The sequence below is a fragment of the Grammomys surdaster genome, unplaced genomic scaffold, assembly GCF_004785775.1.
Source record: "Grammomys surdaster isolate TR1022 unplaced genomic scaffold, NIH_TR_1.0 262, whole genome shotgun sequence".
NCBI classification, from domain to species: Eukaryota; Metazoa; Chordata; class Mammalia; order Rodentia; family Muridae; genus Grammomys; species Grammomys surdaster.
The window spans coordinates 6,049,058-6,065,289 of NW_021604703.1; the positions used below are offsets into that span (position 1 = coordinate 6,049,058).

The window sequence follows — 16,232 nt, forward strand, 5'->3', positions numbered from 1 at the left end:
CCAACCAACCAACCAACCAACCAACCAACCAACCAACCAACCAACCAATATATCTGGAAGAATTTAAAATAAAATAAATTTGTAACAGATTGAGAAAATCTGTAAATATGTAGAGTTTAAAGAATATAACTGCTAAGTAATCAGTGTGTTGAAGAAATCACAGGGGAAAGAAGAAATTAGTAAATAGAAATAAACATGATTAGGAGAAATAGGACTTGGAGGGAGACTTTTGGCTACAAGTACCTATACTTTAAAAAGAAGCCAAGCATGCATAACCCTGCCTACTCAGGACACAGAGTGTCAGGGTCACTGAGCTCATGAGTTCCAGGCTAGCCTGGCACATACAGTTTCCAGATAAAACAACTACAAAAACCCCAAAATACCAAAAACTCTCCCAAAGATCTCAGATCAATTAACCTAATCTTTCACTTTAACAGAGGGAAACAAGTCAGATATCATCTGTGGTGCACTCTGTAGTCCATCATTTGGAGGCAGAGGCAGATGTGAGTTCAGCCTGGTCACATTTACAGTCTCAGGACAATCAGAGCCATGGGAGAATGTGAGCCCCAACAAGTGCAGGAGCGTACAACTAGTTGTGAGGATACTAGAGAAATGTGAAACTTTCTAGGAAGAGGAACCTGGACCACATGGGTTCTCAGCATCTGAAGGACTACCATCGCCTTGTGCTCTTCCTAACACAGAGGTTAGAACACCGCTGAGATCAGTGGTACAATGATGCCAAAGTGGAGCAAAGATAAACTAGGACATGTTAGTCAACATCTCTTATAAATGGAAGAAGTCATCAGAAAGTCCTAGCAAACTGGGTCCAGCAATGTAAAATGAAGTTTTACATTGTGAAACTTCTGTGAGTGAGATTACCCTAGGAATGTGAGGCTAGTTCAGAACACAGAAAAAGTGTAATCGTTGAAATCTGCATTGGCTGCAGACAGCACTTGGGAGAATCGTAGGTCTGAGGTCATTCTGAACTGCACACCCAAATCCTGTCCCAAAAAAATCAGTATCAAATATACTATGTATATGATAATCTTGGGACAAAATGCCACATGAGATCACTGCAGTAAGTACAGGGAAAAGTTGACACAATCTAAAAGTTCTATGGTAAAAACATCCCATAACCTAGGGATATATTACTTTCTCAAGTTGATGGACAGTAAGTAAGAAAATTCTATAGCTAACTTCCCACTCAACGCTGACAAACTGAAATCAACCTTTCACCACCAAGATCATAACAAAACATGAGAGTCGTTCACATCCTTTATATCCACTGTCTGCCTAAGGATGAACAAGCAAGAAAGTAAAACAGACCATAAAAGAGACATAAAAGACCCTACATTCAAATGACATGATTGTGTACATAGAAAATCCTAAAGAATAGTAAAGAAAAGATTAGACTCGGCAAACTTGCAAAAATAGAATACAAAAAATAAGTCATACTTCTGTAGGAACAAGTATTGGCATGATTCAACACAGGTGACCCTTGAGCACACTGAGGCCCAAGACGTAAAAGGCTGCACTCTGTAAGACTGCATTCATATGAAGAGCTCAGAATTGGTACAAAGACATGCAGTTTGATAGTTCCCAGGGCTGGCACGTGTGGAAAGTTCTGTTAGTGGGTTATGAGGTTTCCTTGTAGGGTGATGAACTGTTTTGGAAGAGACCTATGACAGTTGTGTTGACTGTGAAGTCCCACAGAAATATGACAGTTCAGAGACCTTAATGTAAAAGGCTGCAAACTGTCTAGTTTACAAATATTGATCATCCTTTAAGCATGCAATATGACAAAATAGCTCAACGGTTTCTTCAATAAGGCAAAAATATTTCATTTACACATGTTAAAATGGCTCTTGGCTAGTTCTTTTGTGTTCACTTTTTAAAAATATGTAATATACACACTAAGTAAAAGCGTCTTGGCTTGCACGTACTGACGTCTCACCCCTTCATCCCACAGTCCATTTATTGAGCACTTACTACATGCACAGCACACTCCCAGGTGTGTGAGACACAATGGGGCATAGCACTAGGGAGTCCTGGGTGTGAAGCTAATGTCCTAGTGAAGGTGCAAGGACCACAGACAAAGGAAGGACATGTTACCAGGTGAATAGGCATTCTTGAAAATAAAACAGTAAATCCACTGGGCACTGAGGGAGAAGTGACACACAGGTTGTTCCTGCTCTGCCACACCAGTCAGGCAGCAGGAGTCCATGGTAAAGCCCAGCAGCCATACTGTCCCTACCCTCTTACGGAATCATGAGCACGTTCTACATGTGGTATCAAAATCAGCCTCTGAAACACACTGGCGAAGGATACTTAGCAACACGGTACTTTTATTTTATTATTTATTTATTTTAATACAAAGCTTTGGCATTAGCAATTTTATGAAAAAATAAAATGTACTAAAAATAAACGCTTGTGTGGCATGATTGGTAAATGATGCACAAAAATAGGTTCTTTTTTCCTTCAAGGCAATCAGTCAGAAAGCAGTGTTTTCCTTCTTCAAAACCATTCTACCCTATGGAATAAAAGGGAAAACAGAGGTCATTAATTAGTTAAAGGGAGGTTGTCAACAGTCTAAAACCACAGAGATGTGACCCTAACTGCAGGATGGCCTGGGACTGTCCCCAGCCTTGGTATTTGTCTGAGACCAGCAGCTTCTCACTGGTAGTTAAGCAGCTTGTTCTTTCAAAATGCTTTAATACTCCAGAGTGAACACATGAAGAAGATGAGCTGACAGTGCCTCGTTTACTGTGCAGGGAGAGCATTATCCAAGCTGCGTCTGTGGCTGCCTTTGTTGAGCGTGCTCCTCTTATCACCCTGGATGACTATGGCTTATTTGGAAGAGCTAAAGAGCAGACTTCAGGGATGTGCGGAGCTGTTTCAGGACTTGCTCAGACTTTGGGTGCGTGGAATGTGATCTTGGTGGCTATAACAGGAGCTGAAAAGGGTGGGCAGTCCTTTGGGAAGTTTCCTGGTGCTCCAGGATCCTGTTTGTCCTTTGCAGTCCCTGACACTCTCTAGCTTCCTGACCCTTTGTACTTGGCTTATTCCCTAATCAGGGCCTCCCTAACACCATGTCTGGTTCATTTCCACTGTCCCAAATCTGATCTTTTCCTCTGTGCTGAGGATCCAAGCTTCAAACCACTGGACCTTTGGCTATATGTAGCTTCAAAGAAACAGCCATCATGAACAGCCTTCAACCCTTCCAGTGCTACCAGCTCCAGTGGAGGCATCAGAACACACACTCCTGAACCTGCTTGGCTTCCCCCCAATCTGTGCCCCTCTCTCCAGTGAGGCTCCTCAGTGCAAAAACAGCAGCACTCTTGGGTATGTCCCTAAGTGCACAGTGCTCGCTCCCTTGCTCCTTTCTTCACTTCTAACTCCTACAGAGAAGACCAGGTCTCTAAGCTCATCCCTGCTCCCATGAGGCTGGTGTCTAGTGAGCACTGGGACATGGCATTACATGAGTAAGAGAGCTAGCCGATGTTTTCTGGAAAAGGTTCTGGTGTGAACACAGTCACTTTACATAAGCGCCTTTGCTCATCTGTCATAGGCCCCACTGAAGGTAGCACATCTTCCTTGTAGTATCTCCTCATAAAAACTGGTCTAATGATACAGAAGGGCTTTTTAGGATCACCATAACATTAGGTGCCCTGGGAAAAAAGGAAAATGGCCACTGCCAAAGACCAACGGTAACTATTGCTTTGCTTAGGACTCTTCTTCCAAACCATCTTCTCAGAAACTACACTTTCTTCTCTGGTCACAACTGAATTCCTCTTTGTGTTCTTTGGAGCAGTCAGGGCCAAACACTGTAAAGAAAGGAGCTGGGATCAGAGGCACAGGACTGGATCCCACTCAATCCCTCTGAGCCTCACTGTCTTCCTCTGTGGCTAAAAAAGAATCAATAGGACAAGAAGGAAGAAGACTTATTCCCCAGCATACACCTCAGAAAGTAACATTAAGTCTTTGTGTTCACAAGAAAGGTATTCATGGTAACATTAAAAAACAAAGATGGATGTTGGTCTGACCAAGAGTATCTGACTGAAAAAGCAGATATCTAAAATTCTTGACAAGTGTTTCTCAAACTGCTCCTGAAGTCAGTGTAGAGGGAAATTGACAGGGAAATAAACCACAAGACAGTTTACGCCACAGGATGTAGCAGGCAGTGAAAGCCACTTTTGTGAACTTTTGTTTAGTCGGGTATGAGGGAGCACTACTAGGTCACAGAGTAAAACAGCTTTCACTCTGGTAGATGGCAAAAAAGACATCTGGTAACTTTGCTTTTGAAATTCAAGTCTTGCAAGAGGGAACTAGAAAGCAAACCCAATCCTTATAACGTGGGCTTTTTGATCCTGCCCAGTAGCATGTGACTCAAAAGGTGACCTGCCTTCATAGCCCTGGACTGTAGGTTCTGGGTGAATAGCCAGGCAACAACTGGCAAACTCATTAGCTTACCAGTTGTCCATATGGACAACTCTGCCTGATACAAAGTTACTTTCTTCCATCAAATCCCTTTCTTTGTGATGGCTGTACTAGCTGTACAGTATGAACTGCACTGATCCACAGCGACCCCTCTCTTCTCTCCCAGGCCCTGGGTCCCCCCTCCCCCTTAGACACTCTCACCTCCTCTTCCCTCCTTTCTAATCAAAGCATCTATAAGACATCTAATGACTCTGTTTTCAGTCTTTTACATATCAACACTCTGCTCATCTGTCAATGCTCTTCTCAGTCAGAAGCCTAATGAGCTGACTATTGTGATGCACTCTACATCTTGGCTGTAAATTTATTGGTAGATAAAGGCAAAATGAGTAGGTAGATTTTAAAAATCCACAAATGACAAACTGTAAAATTGTTAAAAAAAAAAAACCTTTTATCTAGAATAAAATCATTTAGGAATTTCAACCAACCTGTTAGAAAGACACTGGCAGATTGACTGATCTTTCTCTCTCACCACAAATGGTCTTTAAAAAAAATCAAGTAACTCATGCTTGCAAAACCAAAGCCCCAAGTTACAGAAGCTCACAATGGAGAGGAAAATATTATCCTAAACATAGAACCTAAGCTACTCATCACCAATATTTTGGTGACTATCTTCTTTTTTTCTTTTTCTTTTTTTCTGTTGGTTTTTCAAGACAGAGTTTCTCTGTGTAGTCCTGGCTGTCCTGGAACTCATTCTGTAGACCAGGCTGGCCTCAGAAATCCGCCTTCCTCTGCCTCCCAAGTGCTGGGATTAAAGGCGTGCGCCACCACTGCCCGGTGGTGACTAACTTATGTACCCTCAGGTGTGTATACACACATGTGCACATGCACACACACACTCACTCAATTTTTTCTCTAAATGGAATTATGAATACTGTCCTTTAGGATGGTTTTGAAGGCAAAGAAGTAACAGTCAAATGAACAACTGCAAATCAACAATTGCTAATGGGAGAAGAGTTGACTAAGACATGGCTATGAAGACCCATGACTTAGGTTCATGGATGCAACTGAAGCACATGGCCCAGGCACTTTCGTTCCTATTTAGCATTTTCTAAAGTATCTGATGTATAGACTGTGCATCTGGGAAGATTCTGAGTTAGAGGACTATTAAAGTGTCTTGAAATTCTACACAAGTGCCCAGAGCATCACTATTTATTATTTATTTGTACTGGTTGTTACTTATAGTTGAATTCTTTAAAATATTTAACTCGATTTACTTATTTTCTGTGCAGAAGTGTGTGTGTGTGTGTGTGTGTGTGTGTGTGTGTGTGTGAGTGTGGTGTCTGTAATGGCATGTGTGTGGAAATGAGAAGACAACTTACAGGAAACTTTATTTTTTCTTCCATTAGGTAGATTCTGTGACTGAACTCAAGTCAGGCTTGGCAGCAAGCACCTTTACACTGAATCATCTCACCTGCCCCCTTTCTGGCAATATATTATATAACACATAGCATAATATTATATATAATTATAAATATAATTATCTAGCTTGATTGGGAATAAGGAAGACAACTGACTACAGACCAAACAATGACTTCACTTTAAATAAGTATTTTTGAAATCATGGGGACCTACTGAGTTCCTATGCTCTGTATCTGATTTCATGGACAAAATTAAATTAATTGGCTTTTTAAAGGTAGATGGTCTTGTCTTAATTTTTAAATTATATTTATCTATTTTTGTCTGTGTATCTGTGTAGATATGTACATGTCCCACAGACGTGTGTGTGTGTGTATGTGTGTGTGCATGTATGTATGTATGTATGTATGTATGTATGTATGTAGGTCAGAGGACAACTTGTGGAAGTTGGACTGAACTCAGGTCATCAGACTTGGCTGCAAGTAGCTTCCCTGCTGAGCCACCTCACTGGCCCCAGGTGGCCATCTTTTTCACAGAACTGTAGCAGAATCTCAGCAGAATTTGGCTAACATTTATTGAGCACTTATTACAAACTAGGCACTGTGCTAAGTTGAGAGCCCTATGATATAGACTAAACATTATCTGTTTATTTTGATGATTAAAATAATCTTCAGAAAATTTAAATGCCCAAGTCTCACAACTGGAAAATAGGAGCTGAGCAAGAACCAAATCTATGTGTCTGACTCTAGAATAAGACACTATGTACTGACAAAAAATTGCATCTAGTAGCATCAACAGAGGTAGCTAGCTGCTGACCAACCTAATATATAAGTGAAGAGTATTCATCTAAAGGGTGAAAAATGCCAGTGTGTCACAAAAGCTTCTCAGTATGTATGGGGTCACGGATGCCAGAAGGTACTTCCTGTAAGTATTTGTCAACAGATAAGATTAGAGGTAATAGTCAGCAGAAGTCAAAGTTTTTTGTTTCCTCAGCTGAACAATATTAATTATCCCAGGAGACTGGTTATTGTTGGCAACTTAAAATGCTAGGTCATACTCCAAGACAGATGCGCACCAGTAGCAATGTAGGCTTGATGTGGGTACTGGCCCAGAGTTGCATCCATCTCTAAGGTATATGAATACTCCAGTAAAAGAAAGGACTGGATAGTAAATGGCAACATTTAAATCAAAGGCAACCAAGACCCTTCCAGCATCACATCACTATGGAATGCCACTTCTGGAAAATCACTGCATCAAAATGACCAAGAGGTTTCTCCCACGACAGCCCTCATCGTGGACAAGCAGCTTCTGCTGACACTCCCAGCTCTGCATATTCCTTGGGGCAGGGCCATCTCACCATTAAGAAGCCTGACTGGTGTTCTTCCTCATGGAGGTCAAATCTGACTTTCTGTATCCTGTACTGGCCTCTGTTTGCCCTTTGAGAGGTTGTCTATTCTGCTATCTCTACTCCTAACTGTGTTCTGAGAGGATTGGACTTCCTTCCCATTTCTTTCCTGTCCTTGATCATAGGCAAAGGTTTCAGTGTTAATGCTCCTGGCAAAGTCCTATGAGCACACACCAAGTGGAGTTAATCCTGTTAATGCTGAGGCCATGGACATTCTTCACAGACAAGGACTGTTCTGGTGTCCTGGCATCTGTATGAGGCTGGGGATCCAGCTTGTACTAAGGAGAGCCTCTAGAGCTCTGCTCATGTGTGCTGGTCTTATTCAACAAAGTGAACTCCCATTCTGTGTGACTAAAAATAGATGCTCACGAAATAAATTATTTTGCTAACTATGATCCCACTGGGATCAGTAATGAAACAGGTGGGAAGCTAAGTCTCACCACCTTCATGAAAACTACATGTTTTCTTGGGATCATCTGGCACATGCAATCCAAAAAACAATTTGTTACTTACTCATTAGCATTCAAGCTAGCTGTGGCTCTGATGATCATGTAGCAGAGTGTGAGAGCACTGAGGAGGCCAAAACTGGCAATAATAAACCATTCTTCTGTTGACAAAGGAAAGGGAGGAAATCACTCTGGGGAGAAGGTTTAAGTCAAATCGATGTCAACACTTCCCTCAAATACGAAGCAGACGTCAACGGAGGTGGAAGCCAAGGCTGGCTCAAGGAAGTCAAGCAGGAGGAAGTTTGCCAAAAGCTACTAACTAGAGAAGGTTAGTGGAAGTACTGGGAAAGCTGCAAGGAGAAAGGAAAGCATGGCTCAACCATCTCTTTCAGTGTAGATCCAGAAGTATACGAGGAGTGTGGCTACCAAGAGGCACAGGGAAATGATGTAGGAGGACTGTACGTGGATATATGTCACTGTGAATGTAGAGGACAGAACAACCATACTTATAACCATTTTTCAAATTTCCTTTTGCTATTTCTGCATGTTTCTAACACTTAGTCTTAGATAAAGGTTAGGAACATATAATGGGGTTCTGTGGGCACCCTAAACAGAGAGCTGCTCCTCCAAGCCACCCGTGTCTGCTTTACCTTCTCTTACCTATTGACCTGCTTAGAGTATTCTTTTTTAAAATATTTATTTATTTTATGTATATGAGTATATTGTAGCTGTCTTCAGACACACCAGAAGAGGGCATCGGATCCAATTATACATGGTTGGGAGCCACCATGTGGTTGCTGGGAATTGAACTCAGGACCTTTGGAAGATCAATCAATGCCCTTAACCACTGAGCCATCTCTCCAGCCCTGCTTAGAATATTCTTATTAAAAAGACACATCACAGTTGTATCAAGAAAATAGGTTCACAACTCCTGCTGGGGAACAAAGCTGGTCCTCTGTCTTTGTAGAAAAGCAGGAGGGCTGGTGACCAAAAAGGTACTTGATTCATCAAAGAGTTGAAATTCTGATGTGTACAAGTCAAAATCAGAGTCCTGTATGCATGGGGAGGAGGGGAGACTAACGGGGCCTCAGAACCAATCCAAAGTCTTAGCTATAAAATAGTCCCACGATAGACTAAATAGGAACGGCTTAACAAAGTAATTCTATAAAGTTCCTCTACATTTGTAGCAAGGCATGACAAATGTTCATATGCAAAACTGTGCCTAAAAGGAGAATTTCTCCATTTAAACATTTTAAAATTAGTATGCAAAATAATGGCTTTCATATGACTTCATATATGCAACATGAGTCTTTTCAGGAAATATTTGAAATCATGTGTACGTGTGTCTATGTGCATGTATGTGCACATGCATGTATGTGCATACAGGTGCCCATGGAGGCCAGAAGAAGGTGGGGAGCCCCCTTGAGCTGGAGCTACAAGTGGTTGTGAGGCACCCCATGTGGGTGCTAGGAACCAAATTTGGGTCCTTCTGGAAGAGTATCAAATGCTCCTTACAGCCCTACCTTGGGTATTTCTTAGTCTGGGTTTCCTGAATCCTAAAACTGCATTAAACTGTGTGTGCACATGCTTTTTTTTTTTTTCTCCCTAGAAATGTCTTAGAGATCGTATTCTCTAGGCTCTCAGGATGCAGAGTTTATTGCATGAGCTAATCTTTGCTGGCCTCACTGGTTTCTATGATTAAAATTCCTAGCAATCTCTTTTCATATGACATTGCAACCACTGCTTCTTGGATTACAGATTTCCATAGCATGTGATTTAAGCTTTTCATTGAAGTTAAGACGAACACTCAGGAGTCCATGTAAAATCCCTGTTTTAACCTATGTATTTTTTAAGTTGAGTATACACATACTGGTATTTTTTAAAAAGTTTAAGAGATGAATGACTATCAGCAGCAATGAGTTTATAACTCACAGTATTCCTTTTGTTTTCCTTTCCTTTTTAGCTATAGCAGAGGCTGGTCTTGAACTTCTAATCCTTTTGCCTCTCCTCCTAAGTGCTAGGAGTTCTGGGATTATAAGCATATTCCACTGTGCCTGTTTCTTGTTTTCCTTAAAGGCAGATTCCTCCACATTGGAATTGAACTGAGATCCTTACAGAATATATCCTAGCACTAAGCGGCCACCCAACCCACTTTCTAATAAACCGCTGTTCAAGATAAGCAGAGTGATATTTACAACTTTAATTACATCTGAATTTCTGAAATCTGAACACATAAACCTATTTGTGTCTTTGCATGTACGAAATACCACCAGAGTCCCCCCTGCACCCAAGAGTACTTCAGCACCAACTGCTTCTGCTGGGCCACCCTCCGACCTCCCACTGCTTACTCCAGCACAGTGGGTGCTGGCTGGATATACTGTACTTACTTAGGGCAATACAGGCAGGGACTTGGAAGGAAAAGAGGTACTTTGGGTCTAGATAACCACATGAATTTTCTTTACTGGCATTATGGGTAAATTCTGATAAAAGTGTTTTATTTGGTATGTGAATTATTTTTATCATCAAAAGATTTTATTATCAAGATTTTGAAGACATTTCCATATAAAAATGATAAGATGTGTGCTTAATGTAGTAGGTGCTCAATAAATGCCTGGTTAATGAAGGACTCATAAAAGCACAATTGTAAATCACCGTTATCTTTTTTTCTTTTTCTTTTTTTTTTTTAATTTTATGTATGTGAGTATACTGTCACTGTATTCAGACACAGCAGAAGAGGGCATTAAAGATGGTTGTGAGCCACCATGTGGTTGCTGGGAATTGAACTTAGAACCTCTGGAACAGTGCAGTCAGTGCTCTTAACTGCTGAGCCATTTCTTCAGCTCCCACCTTTATCTTCTTTCATACTACTAGACCAGTGAACTCTAGACCATAAAACCTGAATGCCAAAGAAGGAAAACCATGAAATGTTGCTAAAACAGGCATTGGGAAATGGTAAGAAATGAGCCAAATGATATCAAAGAAGAGTTTTACTCCCAAAGGAATGAAGGCTCTTGGCATTCAGACAAATGGTAATCTCTGGATGGTTTAAAACCATGCGTTTCAACAAACAGAGCACAGAAGTCTTAACATGTAAAGAGCAAGCTAGTCCATAAACAGTTCCCCCATGTTTGATATTGACTCCCAGAGTAAGTGGAGCCCCAACAACTCCAGGCTTGAAGTCTTGGGCAAGTGGCAGCATCATTAGAAAAGGCAGCACCAGAGTGGGAACAGGAGATGGGGAGGGAAGGCTGTTAGATGGAAACTGCACGTAAGGGATGAAAACGGAGAAGAGAGTTTGCTGGTTAAGAGATGAATGCCTATGACACCCACACACACACGCCACACACACGCCACCAACCCACTCACACGGCGCACAGATGAATGCCTATGACACCCACACACATGCCACCAACCCACTCACACGGCGCACACACGGGCACTGTCCTTGTGCTATGTTGTTTATTAACAGTTCAACAATTAAGGCATCCATCACTATCTATATTAGTTTTTCCCTAAGTTGCTGCTAGCCCGGGAGGTGGCAGGCAGCAGTGCTCAGCATGCAGCATACCAACACTGCTGCCTGCAGCCCATGCTGCATCAGTGCTTCCCTTTAACATGGCTATTCGCAATGCAATGATCTCACAACACGGAACAGCCATTACAGCAAACCTTTAAACAACTAACCACATAATCACCAGCATACACATTCCCTATTATAAAGAAAGTCTGTTATTCCAAACGTGTTTAAATGTACACATTATCCCTTATGAAACTGCTGGACCATGTGGCTGCACTTCCTCCTTGACAGTCATGAGGTGCTCAATACTAGCAGCAAGGCTCTCTGGTGCCTGGAAATGGGTCCTCACTTACTTGTTACTGCAATGTTGATTTCACCCGTTCGAGGAGTGAGCTCCCCATCTTGAGGAAGAGGTGATATCCCCGAAGTTCTCAGTGGCTCAAGGCCAAGGGAACTGTCACTGGCAAGGTCTCCGAGGGCTGATCTTCGGTTAACTGCTTGGGTTCTGGTGAGCCTTTCCATATCAAATGCCACATTATCAGTACATGGCAGATTTGGCTGCAAAACAGTTCCAGATTAAAAATCATCCTAAGAACATAAGAACGAGTTCATAAAATCCTGAATGTTTACACCAACTGCAAAGACTTCCTATATGCCTGCTTATCTTTTCTGTCATTTAAGAAACTTTCTTCAAAGAATCAGCTGACTTCCCTTTACCCCTCCCCCACAAATGGTACAAAGGAAAACCAAAATCCATAGCTCCAAACTGGCCACTATAACTAGCAAAGAAATGATAAACATTTGTGGCCACTGTCACAGGCAGAGGGAGGCTAATATCATGTACAAAGCTGGAAAACTTGCAGTTTGAAAATTTAGTTAACGATCTTAGTTAACATTAAATGTTATTGTTGAGGGGCAGAAGGTAACAGAATACCTCATTTATTCTGTAACTTCTCTAAAATGCTCCATTTACTTGGTAGCTAGTTAAAAACAAAACAAAACAAAACGAAATTTCTACCTTTAAAAACAAAGCACACAATCAAGAGCAGATCAAAGCTCAGACTTGTAAACTGTAAGAAAGTCATCTGCTTCCAAGCCTGAGGATCCAGCTCCAGCCAGTCGTCTACCTATATGCAGTGGTGTGCAACACTACAGCAGAGTAAGAGGCTGTTCCTGTCTGCAGTGGATAGCACAGGAAAGGCAGAGCTCAGAAAAATGGTTCACACCAGGGTCAGCCACCACCCAGAACCAATGGCTTCTACAGGAAAAGAATTCTGTTTTAGAGCCTCCCAAAGTTCTATCAAAAACAAAATAAAGACTGCAATCTAAGAGCTGATGCTTATAGTAGTCATATCCTGAGAACCATAACAGCTATCATTTATTCCACAAGGCTCCATTAAAAATGGACACAGGAGAGCTGAAGAGATGGCTCAGTGGTTAAGAACACTGGCTGCTCTTCCAGAGTTCCCAAGTTCAATTCCCAGCAACCACATGGTGGCTCACAACCATCTACAATGGGATCTGATGCCCTCTTCTGGTGTGTCTGAAGATAACTACAGTGTACTCATACACAAAGAATAAATAAAACTTGACTGAGGACAAGTTAATACTTCCATGTGTTGGCCATGTGAGAGAGTTTCTGTTTGTCTCACATGGAGGATGACTTGGCTCTTAGAGAACAGTTAGCAATGTTGAAAGACTTAATTTTTTTTTAATTATTAAAAGTATACCATGGATTTATATTTTTATCGAAATTTTGGTTGTAAGTCTCAGCTTTAATGGCTGAGCTATTTCTCTACCACTATATACCTTGCTTTTCTTTCTTTTCCTTTCCTTTTTCTTTTTCCCAAGACAAGGTTTCTCTGTGCAGCCCTGTCTGTCTTGGAACTCACTCTGTAAACTACGCTGTCCTTGAACTCAAAGGTCCACCTGCCTCTGCCTATGCAGTGCTAGGATTAAAGGAGTGCATCACCACTACCTGGTTCCTACATAGCTTTCTTAAGGAAAGCAAGAAAGTCTTCAACACTCTCAGTGCACTGTGTGGGCACCTGTCACGCTGACCTCAGTGCAGCACACTTGGCTAACACACCTGTCAAGTTGTCAAGGTTCTCTAGGGGCTTTTTTGTCACCATCTGCTTTTATTGCTTACAAGTTACTGACACTCAAAGACTTGAAAGGCAAGTTCAAGGGGGCAGAATATGACATCATTTCATATTATGCCAAATATGAGAAAAATTACCACTGAAACACAGTTTTCTATTTCTTTTGTGCACCCTCAACCAGAAGCATACTTTTCAAAATGGACTAGTACAGTTACTTATATTCTCTTCTAGTGCTCCCAAAGGTAGTTTAGAACTTGGAAGTCATCTGGAACAAGGGCACTGTTACAGCAACAAGGTCAATGTGGTGAAGAGAGCTACTGTATTCTAACGAAATATAGTTAGTCATGGCTTCTGTTATGTCAGTTGTATTATATTATACATGGATATGATGTTGCACAAAAGTAGTGACAATCAGAGAACATACCACAATTCCTAGGGCTTTCAAAATATTAAGTTTGCACATAGGACAGGTACAGTGTTCACCGAGCCAGGGATCCACACAGGATTTGTGAAAAACATGCCTAGAAAGGAACAGAGAATTATGTCATAAATCACACAGTGAAGAACTCCTATATCAACATGGAAAGATTTAGAATGTTTAGGGGTTTTTTCTGCTTTATGGGATTTTCAACATTGAAGAGATAAATAGTGAGGGCATATAAAAGCATAATTTATAGAAACTCTCCTGTACTCAATCTCGTGTGGTATAAAATGAGTGAGTGGGATGTGTTTTGTATTGTGCTGTAGATCCAACACAGGGCCTCATGTATGCTGTAAGTGACGGTCTTGCTGTGTTGCCCAGGATGGTCCCAAGCTCAAGTGATCCCAGAGTAGCTGGGACTATAGGTGTAAACTACTCTGCCCCAGACTGCCTTTTCATGCCACTGAATTCCAACAGACCTGAGGAAACCTAAAAAAGTGTATTCAGAATAAAAATAACCAGACTTGAATATTGGTAAAAGTCTCAGGGCAGTTAGAACTGTTTTAAGATGGTGAACTAAGCTAAGATGGTGAACTGTAGCTAAGAATAAGATCATCAGTTGCAATTCTCGGCTGAAATGTTAAAGAGCTAAGGACTCGGGGAGTGGGGTGGATGATATCTTCTATTTAGGAGAGCAGAAAGTCACATCCTCCTGACTTCTGTCACCCACCCAGGGAGGGTCTGTAATCCCGGACTAGGGACTTTTTCACATGAGAAGACTGGAGAAAAAGAGGCCAGGCAGAGCTCATGCCCAAGCTCTGGAACCGTTGCACAAGAACCTGAAGAAGCTGCTACCCACCAAGGGTACAGCTGGAGTGCTGGGCTGACCGGATCATCAACAGATAGAGTTTTGGAACATGTTGAGTTTGGAATAAAAGACAATTTGAGAGATAGCAAATTGGGCCATCACATCTTTAAACCTTAATTGCTGTTGTTGTTATTATTATTATTATTATTATTGTTTTTGTTTTTGTTTTTTTTCGAGACAGGGTTTCTCTGTATATCCCTGGCTGTCCTGGAACTCACTCTGTAGACCAGGCTGGCCTCAAACTCAGAAATCCTCCTGCCTCTGCCTCCCAAGTGCTGGGATTAAAGGCGTGCGCCACCACCGCTCCGCTAATTGTTAATTTCTAATTTAATGTTTTATTATTGTTTAAAAATGCAGTTTTGATTTAAAAAGATGGTCTAGAAAACGTGTATAAATCAACTTCAGCTAACAGTATATACTGACCCAGTTTCCACTTAATGGTCCTATACTCATTTCTTTGGAGCCCAGAATAAAACCTTTAAGTCTTGATTCATCAGTCTATTCCCAACCCTTCAGACAGGGCATTTTCAGCCCTGAATTAGATCTGAAAACCATCAATTAGGGAGACCTAAATTTATAGAATACAAGTTATTGTGTGTCTGCCTGTTATTACTTGTGGACAAAGGAGTGTGCTCCAGAGAAGGACAAGGGGCTTCTGAGGACTCAGCTCTTATGAGGGTCATCCACAGCTATTGATCAGCAGGTCTCAGCTGTGCCTAGATGGGCTACAGTGGAACACAGAACAGAACACAGCTGCTGCTGTTGCTGCTTCTCTTAAAAAACCTTCACCACCATCACCACCACCTCCTCCTTCTGTCTGTGTGTCTGTGTGTCTGTCTCTCTCTCTCTCTGGTTTTTAGGACAGAGGTTCTCTGTCTTGGCAGTCCTAGAACACACTTTGTAGACCAGGCTGGCCTCAAGCTCACAGAGATCCACCTCCCTCTGACTCCTGGGTGCTGAAATTAAAGGTGTGTGACATCATGCCTGGCTCTAAAAACAACTATTTGTGGACATGCATGCACATGTTCACAATGTGGTAGTCAGAGGAAAACTTGAAGGAGTCAGTTCTCTCCTACAACCATGTGGGTTCCAGGGATCAAACTCAGGTCATCAGGCTTGGTGGTAAGTGCGTTTTTATAAACTGGACTATCTTACTAGCCAAGAACAGTACTTCATAACCTCTCTGGCACATACGAAGGTCCCTTTAGATCTCATCGAAAATATACAACCTAATCTGCATACATCTGGAAGCAGTTGATGTCTGGGGGTTCAACTTGTGCTGGGATGGAGTGGGACAGTTGAGAAGGTGTTCTAGCCACAGGATGGACAATGGGATTTGGCTGGCGATCAGAGTAAGAGATCATGTGATCTTCAAAAGGGCTGCTTTGGTTCGGGAGTGTGTCGGAAGAAGGTAGGGTGTGTTAGCTGAATCTGAACCAGGTGATGGTAGAAATCCTGGAGTATGGCAGAAGAAGATGTCTGATAAACGTTTGGCTCTGGCCTGTCCTGGGCAGTGTTTTTGTTCTCTTCATTACTAGAACAAAATGGAGTACCTTCCATATTTGAGATCTCTCTCTCTCTCTCTCTCTCTCTCTCTCTCTCTCTCTCTCTCTCTCTCTC

General features: G+C 41.7%; 1 protein-coding gene across 2 annotated transcripts in view; it reads right to left on the reverse strand.

Annotated features, from left to right (window-relative positions):
• The window catches only part of Rnf130 (ring finger protein 130), a 27,484-nt gene extending 13,621 nt beyond the window's left edge, over nucleotides 1–13,863 (reverse strand). The window contains exons 1-4 of one of the 2 annotated variants that reach the window (XM_028775920.1): nucleotides 13,748–13,863; nucleotides 11,575–11,779; nucleotides 7,772–7,865; nucleotides 2,326–2,530 (exon numbers count right to left, since the gene is read on the reverse strand). In XM_028775920.1, coding sequence (XP_028631753.1) covers nucleotides 2,515–2,530; nucleotides 7,772–7,865; nucleotides 11,575–11,779; nucleotides 13,748–13,786 — 354 coding nt within the window. In that variant the 5' untranslated portion in view covers nucleotides 13,787–13,863 and the 3' untranslated portion in view covers nucleotides 2,326–2,514. Of the gene's footprint in view, nucleotides 1–2,325; nucleotides 2,531–7,771; nucleotides 7,866–11,574; nucleotides 11,780–13,747 lie in introns of those variants that run through there. The other variant, XM_028775921.1, reaches the window with a different exon arrangement.
• Between the last annotated feature and the right edge of the window lie 2,369 nt (nucleotides 13,864–16,232).